Genomic DNA, 21,365 nt, shown 5'->3' on the forward strand with positions numbered 1-21,365 from the left:
TGTATCTGGGACCCTGGTACTAACAAACAAACACAACAGGACTTTGTTTCCTGTTTTGTTTGCAAAGTTCATCTGGAACTGAGTCATATTTCAATGTCCATTCTGGAGGAGTTACTGCCAAAGTCACAATGTCTGATTAAATTATTTAAAGAGACCCATTTCACTTGAAAATTTTGATTTGCTATTTGCATCACTTTCAGCGAGTTCAGAGTCAAGATTACTGATGATTCTGTGGAAAGTGAGTTTTCCTTTTGATTATGAAAACTAGCCAACCCAGAGAGTATTATAATTGGTCTGTTTTATAACCACTGAAAAAGTCCTTAAAGGTACGTATGGTTAGGCAGATTATTTTCAGTTGTCACTAATCATACACAAACATTTCTTTCTAGTGTTCTTCATTGTGAAATGTATTGCCTATAGAAAGAATTCATCCTCTTGGATATTTCACCCTTTAATTTATTTTACAAATCAATTATGGTCAATATAATTTAGCTTTTTTAAAAAGAAAAATCACATATTATCCACCTTAATGCCAGAGTGAACGGTGAACCCCCTTTAAAGTGACTGACCAAATTCAACAGAGCTCCAGCCACTTGGTGCTAGCAGTCTCACAATTATTAAAATGGGGATCACCTGAGTGCAATGAATGTGTCTCAAGTGATTGTAGTATAAAGACACTTGTGTTTGGAAGGTCCAGTCACTTTTTAAATCAGTATTTCTGGCTACCATTACACCATAAAGACAAAGAAACAGTCCAAGCAACTCGAAGGAAAGGTTATTGAAAAGTGTAAGTTAAGTTCAAGTGGAAGAAAGTTGTTTGGTCTGATGAGACTAAAATAGTGACTTTTGGCCATCAGACAAGATGCTGTTTGGTGGACAGCACCACAAACACACCATCCCCACTGTGAAGCACAATCTAGTGATCTAGTGCAGTGGTTCCCAACTGGTGGGTTGCGAAGCCTTTTTCAGTGGGTTGCGGATGTGTGCCTGGGGAAAAAATTGCACCAAATTTTCAGAGACTCTATAAAACATGCATTTTTTGTCCTGTTTCATGGTTTTGTTACACCTTTTGTACTATCTTAGGTCCAAGCTCTATTATTTTTTTATTAAATACATCTGATCGACCAAAAATATCTAAAAAATTTGGGTCGCAATTCTCCTTGAGTAGTTGACGGTAGGTCCCAGGGCCCTAACCACTGATCTAGTGTATTTTAAGTGAAAAAAAACTTCGGTAAATTAAACTTTCAGTGATAACTTCTGCAGTTAGTATGCATGCAGCAGTGCTTTTGTCCAGTGTGAAAATATATAGGCCCAACAATGTAAGACCACTCAGTTTGAGTTTGTGGACCATTCCTGGCATTGATTCTGGGCCTTAAAAATGCAAATCATGAGCTTCATCTGGGGATCTAAACAGCAGTAAGCTCATAACTAATACACCAGTTATTCATACAATCAATTCTGTATATAATATTCATTAACCATGGCATTTACACATTTCAAAACATAACAATCTGATTTTCAACATTTATTTACAAATCAGCGTGTATTAAAACTAGCTGAAAACTCCTCTGAAGAGCTTTAAACTCAGTAGTGAACAGCTGTAGATTGATAGATTTCTATGTCAGTAAATATGATCTGATCCCTGACATAAAGGCATGCAAACATTATGGATGTGCAAAGACAGTTTTTTTTTAGTTAAATAGTTACATATTTTACCAACAGTATATTTTCATATGCATAGTCCAACCAAAAAATATTGCAGAGAAATCCACTTATTCCAAAATCATGACAGTAATTAAAACCAAAACAGTACAACAAGCTGCAAAAAGTCAAATCCTATCAAGTGTATTCATCTATTTTCTAGTTTTATATTTCACTTCTCCTTACAAGGCTGGAGTCAGTGTCTTATTTTGATCTGATTAAAAGATACTTGAAATGTAGGATCTGCTTGCTGCACTGGTACAAGCAATTCAAGCCTTATTATGTGTTTTATATTTTGAAATAAATGTTTAATCTTAAATAGTGATTATGGCATATAATGGGAAGATACATTCGCCTATGAATCTGACAAAAACACTTGCAATATTTGAGTTTATGTAGCATAAATGTTTTCTCTTATGATTAAACTTCAGCTGTGAGTGTATGCTTTGTGGAGCAGATTACAGGTAAATGTACATAATCATCAATGACAGTTCTGAATACTCCTAAGATGTTTTATGGGTATCTGGTATCTTTGGTATCTGACATTATGTTTTTTCTGCACCTCAACAAGCCCTCCAAAAGTTACCTCACACTCGAGGAAGAATACAGAAGCTTGTCTAAAAGCTACTTCAGGCGTTGCTGACATTAGGACACTGAGGTTAGCAGGGTAATCCTGTGGTAGGAGCTTTCTCAGGGAATAAAAAGCCTCAGCCTGGCTCAGAGCGCACACTAGGACAGGGGAGGACATCAGAATTTCCACGCTGCTGTTATAGAGCTGCTCTCCCACCTCATATGGAGTCACTTCCAGAGCCTGAGGCCGAGTCAACACAGGCAGAAACTTAAGGCCAAGCAGTTTGAAACCTTAAAAATAAATAAAGGAAAGAAAAATCATTACATATATTCAAAAATGTTCCCTGCTCATCGGTTTGTTCATTGATTTGTGGCAGCACAAGCAGCTGTGTGTATTTTGTTTCATTAGTGTCAACATGCAGGTGGTATTCCATGAACTTCACCCACCTTTTGTCAGCACTCTATGTAGGAGGCTCAGGCCTTTGCTCATGTCCTTCTCACACATGGTCAAAATCACCACCTGCTCCATGTCAGCTGTGGACAAGGACTTGTGACGGGACAGGATGACATGGGAAGGACTGGGCACTGTCCACATACACCGAACTAAAAGGAAAATAAAATAACTTAAAATGCACAGAGCATACTCCAACCCTCCTCACACTGAACACATGGTGCTTACCAAAGATGAAGAACAGCTCACTGATGTAAGGCACAGTATGGAAACACATGTCTGCTTTGACTGTGGAAATGCCGCCCTGTCTGGGATGGATGCAGCCCAGAAGATTTTCAGCCTTAAGCTGTCTCATTAGGGCTGAAACAAACAATATGAAAACTTAACATTAAAAAGGTACTTGATTTAGAGATGATTCATGCTGTGTATAAATCTGAAATGGGTTTTAGACCTGATGGCAGACTAACGCTGTGGTGCATTGCATTTTCTTTCCTCAGCATCAACACCAGACAGTGAGAGGACAGATCCTGCTCCTTTTGTTTCTGGGTGGTAGTTGGACTGCAGAATATCAGGGCCTTAAAATAAAAAAGAAAACATTTCTGACTGTGAAAAATGATGACTTTAACAACACATCTGTGTTTCAGATCATGGGAAAACTGCCCCAGAAATAAAATTATAACAACAAAAAGTAACAAAGTAATTCTTTCATGAGGGTTAACATGAGGAGGAGCAGGATTCCAAACCTAATAGGAAGACCGTCAGAGGTCATTTTGAGTGCTAGATTATAAACTCTGTTACCTCCTGAGATAGATACCCAGCACAAACAGAAATACTTTATTGTTAGGGTTATGTTAGGATATCCTTTTTTTTAATCAAATAGGACCAAAATGTACACTTTGGCAGGAATAGTTTCACATTTTCCATATTATTTGTCATCACAAACAGCAAGCCATACTTATTCTGTATAAAAAACCTGTATATCTTAATAGACAACTCATCTAACATAACTCAGACAGGAAAATAACAATTAATTGAATCTAGATAAATGAAAAACTAATTTCATGCCCATTTTATTGCAAAATAATATTGTCTAAACAAACTATTTATAGGTTATTTATTTTGAGGGGAAATTGTCCTGATCACTGAGAGTCTAAACATGACTTTTATGATTAATATGTTCCTTAATTTGACTAGTATGTTTACTCCACCTGCACAGAGCTATTTGCTTTGTTTATTGTGAAAGAATTTTTTTTGCTAATAGTTACTTTAGAAAAATGAAGCTTTACTACACCGCATTCCAAATTATTACACAAATGATATTTTTCTCTGATTTTTCTAAATAACATGCAAATGACAGTATAATTTTCAAGTCATCAACTGTTAGAGCATAATTCAAACTTTATTGAACAAACCTCCCATTGATAACTATTTTTTTCTACAAAAAAAACTCAAAATGAACTGTTCCAAATTATTGTACACAATAGAGTTTCAGAACATTTTATAGGTTGTAAAGAACTGAAAATGGCCATTTGTTGAATTTGCAGCATAAGGAGGTCATTTTCCAAGGTCATTTTCACACCATGAGGGACCCTAAAGGGGCCTACCAGCTCTCTCCCCATGATTACAACCCAAAACATGACTCCCCCACCTCCTTGCTGACATTGTAGCCTTGTTGGGACATGGTGGTCATCCATCAACCATCCACTACTCTTTCATCTGGACCATCCAGGGTTGCATTCATCAGTAAACAAGACTGTTTGAAAATGAGTCTTTATGTATTTCTTGGCCTGCTGCAACCGTTTCTGCTTGTCAGCAGTGGTTAGAAGTGGCTGAATAGTAGGTTTATGCACGACTGCAAGCCTCTGGAGGATCCTACACCTTGAGGTTGGTGGGACTCCATAGGCACCAGCAGCTTCAAATACCTGTTTGCTGTTTTGTAATGGCATTTTAGCAGCTGCTCTCTTAGTCTGATGAATTTGTCTGGCAGAAACCTTCCTCATTATGCTTTTGTCTGTTTTCTTGAAATATCTAACGGTTTTATACCTTGTCCAAGGCATGCACTATTTGATGCTTTTCAGCAGAAGAGACATAATTTTTCTTTCCCATATTGCTTGAAACCTGTGGCCTGCTTAATAATATGGAACGTCCTTCTTATTTAGTTTTCCTTCAATTGGGCTCACCTGGCGAACTAATTGTCACAGATGTCTGAGATTGAGTTCAGTCATCAAAAGAGCCATGAGACACAATACCATCCATGAATTTAATTAAAAACAAAAAAGATAAATGTTTATGACACTAAATTCCAATTTGCATAATAATGTGGAACGTGGTGTATTTAATGCTACTCAAAGAGAAATGTCGCAAGCTAAGCTAAAGCAAAATGGAAAAAAAGAAGAAGAAAAAATGCTACCTCAATGCATATTTTTTATTATTATAATCATTTAATATTTTTTGCTGTTATTATGGTTATTTTATTTTTCATAGTTTTTGTATCCAATCAATTTGATGTTTTGTGTCATTGCTAACTGTGCGTGTTTAGTAAGACTCCTCTGTGCTAAAATAATAAGCTTTCATTTTTAAATTATGTAGTAAAATGTATAAACCATACCATGCTGAACTGTTATAGTGATGGCAAAATAATGTTTTCTAATGTGTTCCTTCATGTATAACAGGTGGATAGAGGTGACGATTAAGCATGATTAACTTTAAATTGCCATTCAAACCAGCCTTTGATCAGCATCAAAGGGGAAAATGAAAAAATGCAGCTGACACTAAAGAAAAATGCATTAGTTTAAGAATAGCTAAATCTGCGCAATTAAATTGACTTCCCTGGCCTATTTAAGTAGAATTGATGTCATTATATCTGCCTTTCATGCAATTCATAAAAACAGCATTGTAAATTAATACAGGTAACTTTTAGGAAAAGACACAGTCTGGCTGCATCGGAATTTTTTAATTCAGCAAAGTTATAGAAAAATAAAAATCTGAAAACGGTCAAAATGGCTACTATGGTCTTTCTGATGTTACAACAAGGCTACCCATAAGGGGGGATAAAGGGGAGAGCTGGAGGGCAGCAAAATCATTGTTCATTGTAATATTAGGCTGTGATAACCATATTTTATTTTCAACCTGAATAATAATAACTCCTATAAAAATTAAAATCTTATCCCATCTTCCTTAAATTTGAAACCCTTTTAGAGCATAATTAAAATTGGTTGAAAGTGGCATAAATGTGTTAACAGAGGCAAAGAAATAGGTAAGAAGTGGCAAATGTGTTAAAAGTGTGAAACATGGATTAAAAGTGGCAAACAAGGATTAAAAGTGGCACAACAATAAACAAAAAGTGGTAAAATTAGTTAAAAGTTACAAAAACTGACAGAAAAAGTAGTAGAGGGTTTAAAAAGTTCCAAAATGGTTTAACAGTGAAAATACAGGCGGAAGAGGTGGTCAAATCTGATTAAGGAGTGCAAAAATGGGTTAACAGAAGCAAAAAATACGCAACAAGTGTTATAATGAAGGAAGAGGGGTTAAAATGAGACTTAAATATGGCAAACATGAGTAAAAAGTGTGTAACGATGATAAGTTTTTTTTTTAAGTGGACAAAATGGATGGAAAAAGGAGTTAAGGGGGATTGAAAAAATTCATTAATAAATAATTTTAGGATCAGAACCCAGAAATAGCTTGACACACTTTTCAGTTTCAAAATGAGGGAACTGTTATCCAGGACAAATGCTAGCACCCATGCTACTCATCCAACACACATGCATTGATATCACAGATAAATCACAACTAGGGAGGGCCCCATTCTCTAGGTTTTTTAAGGGGCCCAGCCAATTCTGTGGTCAGGCCTGTGTTAACATATTCATGATTCTTTTCTCAATCTTATTCTTGTACCTGCTGGTTGCTGAGTCCAAGCACAGCAGCTCCATTGCTCTGCAGCTGCAGTCTCTGCAGCCCCATAAGGCTGAACCCTCTGAATTCACACACAGCCAGAACTTGGCTATAGCAACATGGGGGCACAGTAGGTGACACTACAAGGAGCAAGTCAGCTGTGGAGGGGGAAGAGAGAGATTAGCTGCTCTATTCAGCGAAATATCTTTTAATTCACACAGAAAATAGAATTTCCCTTTCAGTCAGTTAAGACAAAAGTTGAAATGAGATGTGGATACTTGTCACTTTTCTCATTGTGAAGGTTTTAACTCTTTGATGAGTCACAGTACCTTTAGTTGTAGCACACAATGAGGAAGGGGATCTGTTTGAGTTGAATGCACTGCCTTTGTCTCTGTTTTGAGCGTGTACAACTCTATGAATATAAAAAGGGAAGCATTTTTTCAACACTATTGGAAAGAACTGAAAACAAATTTAGGGGTTAGAATATCTCTGAAATATATAAATATAGATTTAATATTATTGGTAAGTATAATTTAACTCCAAACTTTTCAATTTCTTCTTTTAACTGATTTTACTTTTTTAATATTACTCTATTATGATGTATTTTTATTTCATGTTTTACCTTTTACTCTGTGAAGCACTTTGCTTAACCCTGGTTGTTTTAAATTTGCTATATAATCAAAGTTGACTTAACTTATTTAACTTCTGACAACAAACCTATTCAGAGACTGCTTGTCATTCTGTGTGCATTTTCCTGGAAGTCTTCCTGAAAACCACAAGCATAGATCTCTATGAACTTGACTGGCAATTTGAAGAGACAGCAGGGGACCAAGCCTTTGATTTCCACAGCGGAAAGAGCTGGCAGATGTGGAATCTTCCTTTCTTGGCAGCACAATATATAAAGAAGTAATTACATCTTGGAAAGCTGAGTTAGAATGAGGGCCTCGAACAGCCATGGCAAGAACAGGATGGCATGTCTCATCTGTTGTTTGGATACCTGGTTCAGCACCTATAGGGAGAGAAAAGGTTTTTTTTTCTGAATGTGGATAAAGGCCATGGATAAGGATATAGGATAAGGCCATGCTTATATTCAGGAGATAACACCTGACCAAAGATACGGTGCATCTTATAACATGGCTTTTATCATGTCTTACCAGAACTGTCAGTCAAGGACTCCTGCGTTGGATAAAGGAGTCTCAGACCACACACGTCCAACCCAGAGTCCAGAACAAGCTGGAGGGTGTAGTGTGTCATGAGGGGATCCAAGAAGAAAGTTTTACAGCCCAGAGCAACTGATACCTGCACATAAATGAGAGAGAAAAAATAACACATTTTCAGTGTCTCCTCCTCAGTTTCTACTGTGAAGTACACTTCTGTAGGAGAACATGCTCACCTCTGTGTGAAGCTCCAGGTTGGAATCCTTCCCCTTGCAAACATTCTCTTGGGATTCAACTGTCTGCCAGTAAAAGGCTGGACTAAGACCAAATATCCTTTCTATGAGCTGCAACACAGCCACAGGGAAAGAACACAGTGGAATACAAAATCAGTGCATGTATGAGCTTGATATCATACAGAATGTTATTCTCTGATCCCAGGCACCTCATTCCTGGAGGAGGTGAAGATAAAAGACTTCAAAATGGAAGAGGGCAGATGGATCGCTGAAGTATAAGATTCCTGGTCCAGTAGGGTTTGGAGCTGAGGTAGCCAGTGGGCAATAACAGGGAGTGTGGTCTCGGAGAGGAACCTGCAGACGTGGTCGTAGAAAGGAGTGTGGATGTCTCTCTGCTTTTTCTACAAAAACAAACAAGAGAAGATCAGATCATAACACATTATAAATCTTTAAAGGCCTGATATGTGCCATTATTGCACACAATGTGTGCGTTTAGATCAGTGTTTCCTAACCATTTTCTAGGTTTTCTACCCCTAAGCCCTTCCCCTTTGTTTTGTGCGTTCACACCAGGTGAAGGGGTGTCCCAATTCTCTTTTGAATCAAGGGATACATAGCCCTTGAAAACAAAGATTTTTCAGGACCAAACTCAAAACCAAGGGGTATGATAAATTTCCCACCATGCACCGTGTTCACTTGCAAATGGTACAACGGACTATGATGGAGGTGCATAAATATAAGTAATATAAGTCTTTTTGATATTTATTATTGATTATAGAAAATATGACTGTTATGTTTTCTCATATATTCTATCTTTAGCTACTAGGAATGGGAGTTTACTGTATTTTCGTAATGCACACATGTAAGCGAGGGCTGTATATTGGGAGAAGATCAACACGATCTGTAGTATGAATAAAACAGTCCAAACTTTATTGACCGTACCAGATTTGACGAGGGCATCTTGTTTACGTGAACTCCTGTCACCTCTGATGACAGCTATTTATCGGCAATGTGTGTTGATGTAACAGAAATCAAGTGGTGTCTTGTTTCTTAGGGGAATGTTTTCATGCCTACCCCTTCCCACTTTGTTTTAAGGGGAAAATGGAAGGGGAGGCAAAGCGCTAAAGGCTAAGGGGTAGAAATGGGACTGGCCCTTGTTCCCGAAGTGCAGCTAATGTTAGTATTTCTAAGAGGCTCAAACATGTTTCATCTGTTTGTGTTTTTGCGTGAACCCCTCCCTCTTTAACCATTACCCTGCCATATAGCAAGGAAAGAAAAATGGCCCACTTCTTGGGGCAGGAGAACGGCTGAAGAAGAACCAACAGACTTTCCAAACCACAAAAAATAATTTTTCCTAAAAAGACAAACACAACTACCCTTATGATGCACATTGTAACCTGAAATTGATTAGATTATTTTGTTAACTGATATTTATCAGCCATTGTCTGCTACTCCCAATCTTGCAGACACTTGATGGTAAAGCTGGCAGGAAACAGCAGAAGTCTGAAGGCAGGAGAGGATGATGGAGGTTTTGTCCAAATAAAGCATTTGTTTTGATATAAAGTTATATAGTAAGCCTTTACCATAATGTGTTTTTTGTTTGGCTATTCACCTTTGGTGTGTAAGAGCCACGTGCCACAGCTAAAACATACAATGCCAGTCCATCCTCTGTCCACAGCTGCTGAAGTCCTGCCACCCAGAATGGGACTATTGCACCGAACTCTTCTTCATCACTGAGTGGGCATGGACCAACCTAGTACACATTAAAACTGAGCCTAAACATGGTGAGGCACAAACATGGATTTACAATAGAAAGCAGTGGAACACATTAAGAGAGAGAAGCTCCTGCTCACTAACCAAAGACAGAAACCAGGCCACCAAAGTGTTGTAGATGTGTGATTTGGTTGCAGCTGGACACGGAAGACCTTCTGCTTCTTCAACCATACCAGGACTGGAAAGGTTGACAATCAACATCATTTGCCCCTTACTTTCCCAGTTTGCTGGCAGTGTGCTGATTGGCTGCAGGTAAGATGCTTCCTGAAACACAAGCAATAATAATCGTGCTTTCATTATTTTATACTTTACAATACTGTGAGGTTTTTTTGTTTGTTTGCACTTACAACATGATAAAGAACATCAGTCTTTTCAGCAGCTGGTTGCCTCTTGTTGACAGACATAGTTGGACAATGTTTTGTCAGTTGCTTCAGGATTTGCTGGTGCTGTTCCTGCTGGTCACTAACAGAATCATTGTAATGATTAAAATAAACTGTGTTCTAATGTTAAATGTGTGTGGAATGACTTTGTAAAAGTACCTCTGCTGCTCCTGCTTTTTGATTTTACTACTACAATTTCCTTTTGTGCGCTCCCTTTTGGGGGCTACACTCTTAATCTGTGTATGAGAAGATTCTTCTTCCTTCAAATGCTCCAACGCATGACGAGTAAACTCTGTGGATTCTTCTGCATCCCTACTTTGCACTGTTGAGTCTGTATGTATATCTTGATTAGCATTCTCTTTTTTTTTCATCATCCGTGTTGTGTGCAGCAACATACTCTTCCCAGTCATGTCACTGAAAAAGACAAGTGAGGATATAAAACAGAAAAAAAATGTGCTGAACTAAAGTATGGCCTTTATTTCTAAAGCTGGATCTAGTATGTTTACCTGCCCCGCACTTGTGATGCAGTTTGAACTTTAAGCTTCTGTGCAGGTGCTGTTTCTTTGTGAGTATTGGATTTTGCTTGTGACTTGACTTCAGATAAAATATCTGTAGATGTCTTCAGTGGTTTTATTGAAGAATCAGGGCAACACAGGTCAATGTAAACGGTAGGGCATTTCTGGTGGCTCAAGCGTTGCTCTGGTGATATGTTACACACATTTTTTTGTCTGAAATAAAAATATGACTCTTATCAATATCTGACAAATTTTATCATAAACCTTAAATGTACAGTTACTACCTGATCAAGTTTAAACCTTTCCCTGGCTCTGATGAAGAAAGAGATGACTGACTCTTACAGAAAGCAACTAGTTTGTCCATTATACTCTCCTGGGACCGGTTCTTGTCTCCATCTATTAAAAAAAGTGTACATCATACAATTAAAAGATGCATTATTGTTCACAAACCCTCAACTGTCATGTGAAGCAACAGACCTGCATGTGATGTCGCAGGTTCATATGTCACGTTCTGTTTCAGAGACAGGCCATCTCCCTTCATATTTTGGAGGACATGGTCTAAATCCCATTGATTGAGCCTCTAAAATCAGTTTTTAAACAAGACAGGAATATTTCCACAAGATGTTATGTGCATCATCATTCACCATTTTTTTTCCAAAACTCACCTCGAATGAGAGAACAGGAAAACCCTCAGCAGCTTTCTGATAATTTCTGTAAGGCTTTGGGGAAGCATTGAGTTTGGCTGCATTCAAAAGCACACTGTCTCTCTTCCAAGCCTCTACCTTTAATAGTGAAACAGGAAATACATTTTAAAAAAAATAAGATTAGAAAAACAAGCAATTTTGTTATGTTGCAGCATGATGCTACAGTTAAAAAATGTTTACTCCCTTTAATCTACACTTTGTATCCTGTCATGACAGAGTGAAAACATAATTTTAGACTTTTTGCAAATTTATTAAAAATAAAACTGAATTATCACATTGACATAAGTAGACCCTCCACAGAAACACTTGAAATGTAGCTCATATGCCCCTCATTTTTCTTGATCGTTGCTAATTTGCTTTAAATTTGAGTTTAAAATATAACTGTTGGAAAAATAAATTCAGATGAAGCTACTTGTTTTGTTTCTTTAGCTAAAATATGAGTAACTTTGATTGTTAAATTGAGAGTACCAACGATTCAAAATGGCCCTCTAGCAGTAATAATACAACTTATAAGGCCTTGGTGACCAAAGTTGTCTATCCCTATTGTTGATGTATTACCCACCTCAACATCTGCATCACAGGGCTGGGTAGCCCTCTGTGTTGTAAGGGCATCATTTACAATTTTATCATCATCAAACTTCAGACTGTGGCTGAAATCCTTGTCTGATCTGTTTGACTGTGTAGCAGGTTTACACAGCACATGGGCCTCATTGAGAAGCATGCAGACATAAACCCAAAATCACACATTTATCATTACTGAGTATATTTCTTTAGAGGTTGTGATTTTACCAAGTTAGCCCAAACTTTAATTAACTTACCTCTAAGTCGCCATCGTTCAGAGAAAAACTAAAGTCTTCAGGGACCTTCAAGGACAGACCAGCTGGTCTTTGAAAAATGCTGATAGTTTCTTCACTTTCTGACTGTAATGTCAAAGAAACCATTAAATGCATTTCTCATGAACTTAAGTAAGACGGAAAAAACGTTTTTGAACGAAACATACCGAGGAAGAATCAGAGTCGATGGTTGGAATATGTTCTCTGACTTTTTCAAGGATGGATTCCCAACACAACGAAGGATTTTGGTCCATTTTCACCAGCAAGTAGGCATGAGAAATATGAGGATATTTTTAAGTGATAGGCTACCTTTTAACAAGCCGCAATCAATTGCAACGGATATGCAGTTACCATTGACAACGGAAAGCTCCTCTGTTCAGGCACGTGTCGGGCAACTTCGTCAACAATGCTCCCTTCAAGTGACGTCGGAAAAATCACAACTTATCAACTTTTGGCCGCATGAAAAACGGTATACTCATAGGGGTTTACACCTGAAGTAGGCGGTTGACCCAAGGGCCTTTGCTGGAACTGTTTAAGAGAGTCAGATGAACTTGAGGTATGTTTTGCTTAGTAGTCAGTACATTCATTTAATTTCAATAAAGCATGTTAGCTTACTAGCTTGTTAAAATGAAACTTGTAGTGCTAAATAATGACGTATGCTACATTGAAAGCTAGCTGGCTGTTGTAAAAATGTATTAATTCGCCCACGACTAGCCAACTGTGTGACTTAAAAGACAATTTTTAAACATATTTTGTTGGTAGCAAGTGCAGTCATCTGTTGGTACTTTCTGTCTCTTGGATGGAATACGGGCCTTTTATAGGTTTAACAGGTATAGTGCATTCATTAAACTTTCAAGGCTTTTCCTAAATAGTTTATTTAATTTTTATTTTTCAAGAGACCACTTTATTACACTCAAGAACACACACTTGTAACCAACATAGGCAGAAATAACACGAGCTGGTAACATGTTCCTTCTGCATGGGGTAAGGTTCTGCCAGTAAATTTGGCTAGATGTTTGTTTAACCAGTCCATCCACATGAATGATTAACTATATTAACATAGATTGCTTAATTACTCTTGTTTCTGTACTCTTAAATGCACTATAAAATTATTTAGCACCAAAGATGGCCATTAGGAATTTCCACAACTAATTTCACCTTGTTCATAGTACAGGCATGGGCAGAAAAATACTGATACAGGTTCATAAACATTAGGATATTTCAGGTTTGTTCCAAACATAGGTCAGAAGTATAATCAATTTTAATGTCCAAGGGCAATATAAATAAAATTACAACACATTGTAAGTGGATTAAGGAAGATTTAAACAAGTACATTTTGCCAGAAGGGTTACTGTTTAGTATCTGTAGCATTTTAAAACAAATAGTCTTATGATTCCATAAAGCCAAAGCAAAAAAAGGTGCTAGATTGGTCATTTAGAAAAAAAGAAAATATCATGCCATTCCTCAAAATAACTGGTAGAACAGTTTATGCAGATTCTACAGATGGGATCCATTAATAATAAACATCAAACATAAAAACAAAAAATACGAGTATGATAGATAGATAAATGGGTAGACAGATTTTAATGCAATTGAGTCAACATAGCAGTAGCTATAGAAAGCATTCCAAAGATATCAGAAATTTATGACATTTACATTTAAAATTTTAAGTCTGAATGATTTTTTTCTAATTACAGAAAATCAGTATAGTCTCTTTGATACCAACCACTTCCTTGCACATGTGAGCATGTACAGTATCTCTAGCAGCTTTGGAAGTGTTCACTATCTACATCCCGCAGGTCCTGCCCAGCTAGTCGTGGTGGGCTGGTGCATGTGATGTTGTTGTATATGGTGATGGTTGTGTCTGGTTCTTCACCCTCTGCATGGGTCTCCACTTGCCGAGGTATCACTGATGATCTTCTTAAGCTGTAGTTTCTGAGTGGAAGGGCGCTGCATTCACACCTCCAGCGGTTCCCAGACAGCAAAAGTTTTTCCATGCTTTCTGGGAAATCAGGGACCAAGCTTGTTAAAACGTTAGCCCTTAGGTCCAAATAGCGCAACCTTGGGAGCAGCTGCCTTGTGCCGTTCTGCAAAAACTGCCGACATTCGTTGTTGGACAAGACCAGGTACTCTAAATTCTTAATACCAGAAAACGTATGGGGTGTGAGAACCTCCAACCTATTGAAACTTAAGTCCAGTCCTCGTAGGTCAACTAGGTCTGCAAAACTCTGACGCTCCACCACTGAGATGTTGTTGTGCTGCAAGAAAAGTCTCCGTAGACTAGAAAGTCCGATGAAAGCTTGAGTTGTGATCCTTGTCAGGCAGCCTCTGTCAAGATGGAGGCTGTGGAGCTTTGGTAAACCTCTGAACACTTGGTCTGGCAGGCTGTGGAAGCAGCTTCCAGACAGGTTGATGACAGCCACATGAGAGAGACCTGTGAAACTGCCTACCTGAGCCTCTTGTACTTGGTTGTGCTGAAGCTCCAGGACCTCCAGATGTCCAAGTCCTTCAAAGATCCTCTCTCCAAGGGCTCGGATTTTGTTGTGGCTGAGCTGTAACTCTTCCAAGTACAGCAGATCACGGAAAGTCCTGGGTCTAATTCCAGTGATGGAGTTATTAGAAAGACGCAGGACATGAAGACTGTGCAGGCCCATGAAGGTGTCGTCATGGAGGGACGTCAGTCTGTTGTTAGTGAGATCCAGCCATCCCAGTGACTTCATGCCTACAAAGGCTCTTGGTACGACTGTCACAATCTGATTCTGGGCAAGGTAGAGTCTTTGCAGTTTGGTGAGTTTAACAAACACATTTGCTTTGATGACCCTGAGGTTATTTCCAGACAGATCCAACTCTTTCAGCTCAACAAGAGTTTGGAAGAGCTGTGGCTGCAGATAAGGGATTCTGTTCCCAGCAAGAATGAGCTCGCGTAGACCATGCAAATCCTGAAAAACTGTCTCAGGTAGAATAGCTATTGAATTCCAGCCCAGGTTGAGAAGCCACATCTGTGAAAGTCCTGCAAACAGTCTTTCATCGATACGAGTGAGCTGGTTGTTGTGCAGACTAAGCGACGCAAGGTAAGGTGTATTCTGGAAGACTGTAGCTGGTAATGCCCGCAGTCGATTTCGCTCAAGGTGAATGTGCGCAAGTGACCTGAGTCCTTTGAAAGCTTGAGGGTCTATCGTCACCAACTGGCCGTTCTGAAGGTTGAGAAAGTCCAGGTTTGTAAGATCCTTAAAAGACGAGGCTGGGAGTGAGGTGAACAAGTTTTCATTCAACCAGATGGAGTGAGCGGATGTAGGCATGTCAGCTGGCACTTGTGTGAAGTTCCGAGCACTGCAGTACATGTTGAGCTCCAAGCTGTAGTCCTCATGCATACAGGTGCATCCTCTAGAGCACGGAATAGGCTCTTCTGTCCCTCTCTCTACATCTGTGTTGGGGTCTGGCAACACCAGAGGTGTTCCCAGCACCCACAACACCAACAGAACGATGGTGTGCATACCAACTGTGAAAAGAAAGACAACACACAAATGTCAAATTAGTCAACCTGACATAAAATACAGAATGTAATAATTTGCAACAATTTGATGTAGTTATAAAAATGCTGTTTTATCCAGACATAAAGATCGCTCACCTTAAATTTGAGAGGTCTTGATTTTTTGTGTAAAGGCTGTGAAAAACTGAATGACTGAACCTTGAGCAGTTGTTTGTATGCTCTATGGAAAGCCTGCCAAGCCCCTCAAACCTTTTTTTAAGCCAGCTTTGCTTTACAGTTAACCCATTTCTGTCCATCTGACTTGTATACTTCCTGAAATGTTTGATGTATGTTTCACTCAGTTTCCTTTCTTTTGTTTTCTATCAGTATGAGCTTTGTTAGTTTTAAAGGAATAACCTGATGTCCTTTTTGATAATGCTTTTACAGAGGCTGTAAAACAAGATTATACCTTGTGTATCCTTGATGAAATATTAAGTCCACCCATAAACAATTTCTTAAAATTATATTTACCTCAATCATTTTGAATAAGTTAAATCACATCTTGGTATTTAAGTATTCAGTGTAACTGGCCTTTGGTGTTTACTAAAGCCAGAGTCCTGTCACTGGGTGCATTTGCAGTAGATCTTACAGATTTACAGTGGTTAAGAGACAAGATGAACCCTGTGAACCAGACCCTTGACTTATTTCTTTTATTTCATATCCATCTTTAAAGAAAGTGGCATCTGATGAGGATAAAAATGAGAAGTAAAATATATTTTATGTCCTACATTAAACTTAGAAAATATGGTACATTAATCACCAAAATCAAATCATTGCCTTTTACAACTTCTTTTTATATGAACCCCCACCCCCTACCCCCTCTGAGCATCATTCATGCACTTCATAATGCAATCACAAAAACAGCAATGCCTGTTTCATTCACTCATTTGACAATGAGGCATGAGGTCAGTTCCAGAGGTCTGTTTCCAAACCCCATCTGTGATTGTAATGACTAACTTTCTGTTGACTCTCTTTCTTGGTATCTGGGATCTTTTAGCCAACCATGAACTGGTCATGCTCTAAAGGGCAACATATCCTGATAACACTGTGTGCTTGCACATGAGTTTCATTGATTGACTTGCCAACAGTGGATTTACAACACTATTAAGAAACATTAATGTGCCTAGCATTCTTTGTATCCTTCAAGTGAAATCAATTTTGCTAAATGATGAAAACATATTTTCTAATCAGTTGAATCACTTAAGTCAAGTGCACAATTTTCCAAACTTACTCTGATATAAGTCGTTAAAAGTGTTTACTTTAAAGTTTACTTTAAGTGCTGGCCACCATAGCTAAGTACTATGTAGTTACTGAGGAGTTGTATAATATGATCTTTCCTTGGTGGCAACAGCAAGAGAATAGGTCTCCAACCAGATTGCTCAGGTAAAGCCACACCTCTACAATAAACTAAAACACACAGCATAAACGGCAGTGTGAATTTAACTCACATAGAGGTAAAGTTAACACTTTAAAATGTCTAGATTAGTCCACACTACATATAGTTAAACTACACTTTCAAAGTGTCAAATATTTTACATTATGATGGAGCTGCAGTAACTTGAAAATTTGTTACAAGGTGGGTCAGAGAGTCAACCTCATAGCAAGGCAGTGCATAGCATACTAATGACAAATACTATCTTTTACGAACACCTTAAGTCACAGGCAGGAGGTCTTAGTGGATAACTTCAGTCATGACACAAATGTGTCTCACATAAAAAACAACAATCTGCCTGAAACGTTTGAAAAAGAACCCCAGCAGGGATCACTCCACAACAGGCAACATCTGAACACAAATAACGCATAGAAAAAGATATGCCCAAGTGCCTGATGGGTAACTCCCCCCACACAACCCCCCAGGTTTAAACAGCTGTTTTGGATGTGATCTGGAATCATTCTCTTGCTATGTGCTATGTACTGTGTAGTCATCAGAAGTGGAAAAAGTATGAGAGTATTGTACTCAAGTAAAAGTACAGTTATTCTGGTTAAAACTTACATAAGTAGAAGTAAAAGTACTGATTTTGAAATGTACTCACAAAGGTACAAGTGTCAAAAGGTTCAGTTACAGTCATTTGAATAAATGTAATGAGCTACCTTCCACCCCTGTGATCAAATTATACATACTGGTTAAGTATTGACTCTAAATGGCATTTGAAAAGACCATTGTGCCCCCCCTGAAACCCTTATAAATATCCTGTATACCAGTCAAGCTCAATTTCACTGATAATTTAAGGAAATTAGTTACCTTATAGCAGAAATTTTGGCATCTAGTGAAGTCTGATCTTTTTCTTTTCCTGCCAGTAGAGAGCGCTGCTGGTCTGTTGTTGCTGTCAAGGACACAGCAGCCTGGGACTGTAAGCAGACTCTCTGTTGAGTGTCTCTCTTTATGCTAATTGATGAGTATGAAGCTGAAAATATTGACACTGAAAATACAGTGACTTCAAGTCAGTAAGCAGGAGTCTTTAAAGTTTTTCCCTGCAGCAGTTGGAATGTAGTTTGGCTATTTTTGCCCTATAGAATAAATACAGATCCATTTTGCCGGGAAATAAAACATCACAGATTTTGATGGCTATATCACTAAAAGTTAAAAAAAAAAGTCCTAACACTGATTGGTGCCAGAGTGAGCTGTTTCCCGACTGTTGCTCTCCTGCCCGATGCCTCTAATTGGCTCTTTCCCCGGCTCATTTCTGCAGGTTTGTCAGGTGCTGTGTGCCTCCTGAGTGCAGGAGAAGAGTCTTAATAGTGAGTGGCAGAGCCTGCCGCTGCTGTGGCTGTGAATGTTAGACCGGGATCTGCCTCGCCTCTGAAAGGACGAAATAATTCAAGACAAATTTTGTGCTTCCTCAGCAGTGGAGACAGCCCTGACAGGCATGATGTCAATCTAAATTTGATAGATGCATGCTGATCTGTGTTGAAACCCATCATCATGTCTTCTCCGCTCCACTGCACTGCAGATAAATCTCAGAAAACTATTTTACAAAATTTAAGGATCCATTAAGACAAACATTAAGTGAAATAATGCTTCCCCAAATACAGTTAATTCCTCAGTTTGATGATTTGTTAAGGCCTAAGTCTTCTAGTTCAGTTTTTACACTGACAAAACATGTATGTATCAGGGTGTTTAAATGTTATTGATAAGTTTTTAATTGTAAAAATGTGAATGTTTTGCCCTGCAGATGCAGTTGTATCTATCTTTAGCTGACCTTTGGGAAATGTCTTACATATAACTCCTTGAAAATACAGAAAGAACACTAATTTGTTTTATCCCTTACTAGAAAAAAATATCTAATTAGCTATGTGCCCAATTTTTAACCAGATAATTTCTTTATATGTACCAGAAGCACCACGTTTTTTAAAATTCATCTATAGTCTAAGCGCTGACCATTTTTTAAACTTAAAACCGCAATAAATGTTTTGGATCATACTAAAAAATCAAAGAGATGGGTCAAAATGAGTCATTCAAGTAAACACAGGATTTTTACCCATATGTCGTGCCCTCTTTTTTTATTCAGTTAATTAATTAAACATTTTTTGTCAGTTTTGAGTCCTAGTATTACAGTTTGGCTCATTTCTTGAAACAGAAATTACATTCTCAAAACTGTAAGATCATTCGGCAAAACAGTCTTACAGTTCAGTACAACACCATAGCTCACTTGCAAAAGCTCATATCTATACCAAAACTGTTCAGTCATGCTTCAAAACTAAATTCCTTTCCCACATAAATAGTCAGTGCCACCAAAAATGCAAAGATCCTTCTCACTTGCTTTGGCTCATTTCTTAAAACAGGCTGGATGTTCTCAACACTCTTGGTGCTTTTGCCAAAATAATCTGGATGGTTCAGCACAACGCCATGGTTCACCCGCAAAAGCTCATATCTCTCCCAAAACGGTTCATTCGCCGTTGTGAGGCGATGGTTGATCACATGGTCAATAATTGTGGCCCGAATTTCATCCGGGACAGCATGGTGTCTTCGTGCTCCTCGGCCTCTTCCCCCTATTCCACCACCACGAACCCTTGCTCCTCCTCCTCCTCCTCTTCTTCCTTTTCCTTGAGTGGGCAGTTGACCTTGTTCATTTGCTTGGCCAGGTGCCTCCATGTTCAGAAATTGTACAGGTCCTGGTCAAGCTCTCTATATAAATTACATGTTTGGCAGCATTCACAATCATGGACAGCACCTGTCAGGTAGCTAAACACACTGTTTGATTGGTCATCTTAGATGTGTGAAACTCCTCCTTCGTTAGTGAAGTTCTAGTTTCATCTAACTGTCAATTAATCAATTTATCCAATGTTCCAAGAGATTTATTATGGTATTCATGGTTTTACAGTATATTCTTGACTAATTTTGACAATTGAACAGACTATTGTGCATGTGATGACATACAATGAAATGATGCTGACCTGTTTTGGAGAGAACAACCATTAGACTGAAAAGTCAACAGTCAGTTTAGATCAACAAGATCTATTCACTTGGGAATTGTGCTAAATGCAGGCTATCTGTACTTAATCATTTGCAAAGATGTACTGAGACATTGAGACATGTACTAAGACATTTGCAGTTTGATGAAATGAAGGAGAAATTCAATTCTGTTGTGAACAATTGCCAAGTGGTTTGGAGGTTTGTCCATGTTATTTTGAGAATGTAATTTCGGTTTCAAGAAATGAGCCAAACCAATGGAGAAAAACTGTAACACAAAAGTTACAGTCGGGGCTGATTCCCTTTCCCACTTATCTTGACTGGGAAATAAACAAACTTGTGCCAAGCAGCTCAGTGGAGACATTACCTGCATTATTATTCCAAACAAAGACAATCAAAATGTGCAGAACAATCCTAAGTGAAATACTAAAAGGTGCTTAAGAGCCTCAATGGAACTAGATTATTTGCTTTGTCCACAGGATTAAACTAAAACTGCTCCATCTTCCACCATCAAGAGACAACAGGTGAGTGGAGCAGGTTTCTTATAAACAAATTTTACTCTGTGGTGAGTAACAACAGGCCCAGTCTACACTGCCATCCACTGGCAGATTATCGGACCATTATCCCTTCTCTGAGCAAACAGAAACATGTCTTATTTGAGATGACAGCTAAAAACAAGCTTGTTCAGTGGCTCTGCACACAGCGAAGTGTCAGTGGTTTCAGCAGTGCTCTAAACCTCAGCGCTACCTCAAACCCTTTGACAGACAAAGACCCTCGATACCCCTGCAGAGTCTATTAATAACACTCAAAGCTCACAGATAACTCTCTGCTCTCGAGGAGGAGAGATAATCCATCGCAGCGCCTCGACGTGTGGAAGGTGCCAGAACTCAGGCACTGTTTCCCCAATTGATTGTGATCACTGTGACCAGAGCAAATCAATGCAGCTGATGACCCAATGAAGTCTGTTAGATGTGTTAGCAAGACTGCTGAATCCTGCTTGGCCTATAAATTTAAAACATGAAACTATACAATAATACTAATAATTATAAGAAAACATCTAAAATATACATTTAGATTTTTTTAACCAGTATTTGAAAGTCTGAACAGTTAGTGTTTAAAGGGTTCTGATGAGGTTATGCACTCAGTTATTCAATTTAAATCAGGAAAAAAAAATGTATTTTGTTTTTTTACTCCAACTCCAATAATTCCAATTTCTCAGA

General features: G+C 38.3%; 2 protein-coding genes across 2 annotated transcripts; both read right to left on the bottom strand.

The window, feature by feature from the left end:
- Window positions 1–1,890: 1,890 nt before the first annotated feature.
- On the bottom strand, window positions 1,891–12,485 carry LOC121529589 (dynein axonemal-associated protein 1). The gene is made up of 20 exons (XM_041817529.1): window positions 12,373–12,485; window positions 12,191–12,292; window positions 11,334–11,450; window positions 11,146–11,248; window positions 10,953–11,064; window positions 10,660–10,881; window positions 10,313–10,567; window positions 10,121–10,235; window positions 9,858–10,037; window positions 9,613–9,753; window positions 8,213–8,404; window positions 8,007–8,114; window positions 7,768–7,912; window positions 7,331–7,622; window positions 6,943–7,025; window positions 6,617–6,771; window positions 3,174–3,297; window positions 2,951–3,082; window positions 2,719–2,874; window positions 1,891–2,562 (listed from the first exon to the last, which is right to left on the bottom strand). The coding sequence occupies exons 1-20, from the start codon at window positions 12,457–12,459 to the stop codon at window positions 2,183–2,185; spliced, it is 3,201 nt and encodes a 1,066-aa protein (XP_041673463.1). The 5' UTR covers window positions 12,460–12,485; the 3' UTR covers window positions 1,891–2,182.
- A 963-nt stretch (window positions 12,486–13,448) lies between these two features.
- On the bottom strand, window positions 13,449–15,909 carry igfals (insulin-like growth factor binding protein, acid labile subunit). The gene is made up of 2 exons (XM_041817102.1): window positions 15,834–15,909; window positions 13,449–15,704 (listed from the first exon to the last, which is right to left on the bottom strand). Exon 2 carries the CDS (start codon window positions 15,697–15,699, stop codon window positions 13,966–13,968), a length of 1,734 nt encoding a protein of 577 aa, XP_041673036.1. The 5' UTR covers window positions 15,700–15,704; window positions 15,834–15,909; the 3' UTR covers window positions 13,449–13,965.
- Window positions 15,910–21,365: the final 5,456 nt, after the last annotated feature.

This window comes from Cheilinus undulatus, linkage group 21 (assembly GCF_018320785.1).
Source record: "Cheilinus undulatus linkage group 21, ASM1832078v1, whole genome shotgun sequence".
NCBI classification, from domain to species: domain Eukaryota; kingdom Metazoa; phylum Chordata; class Actinopteri; order Labriformes; family Labridae; genus Cheilinus; species Cheilinus undulatus.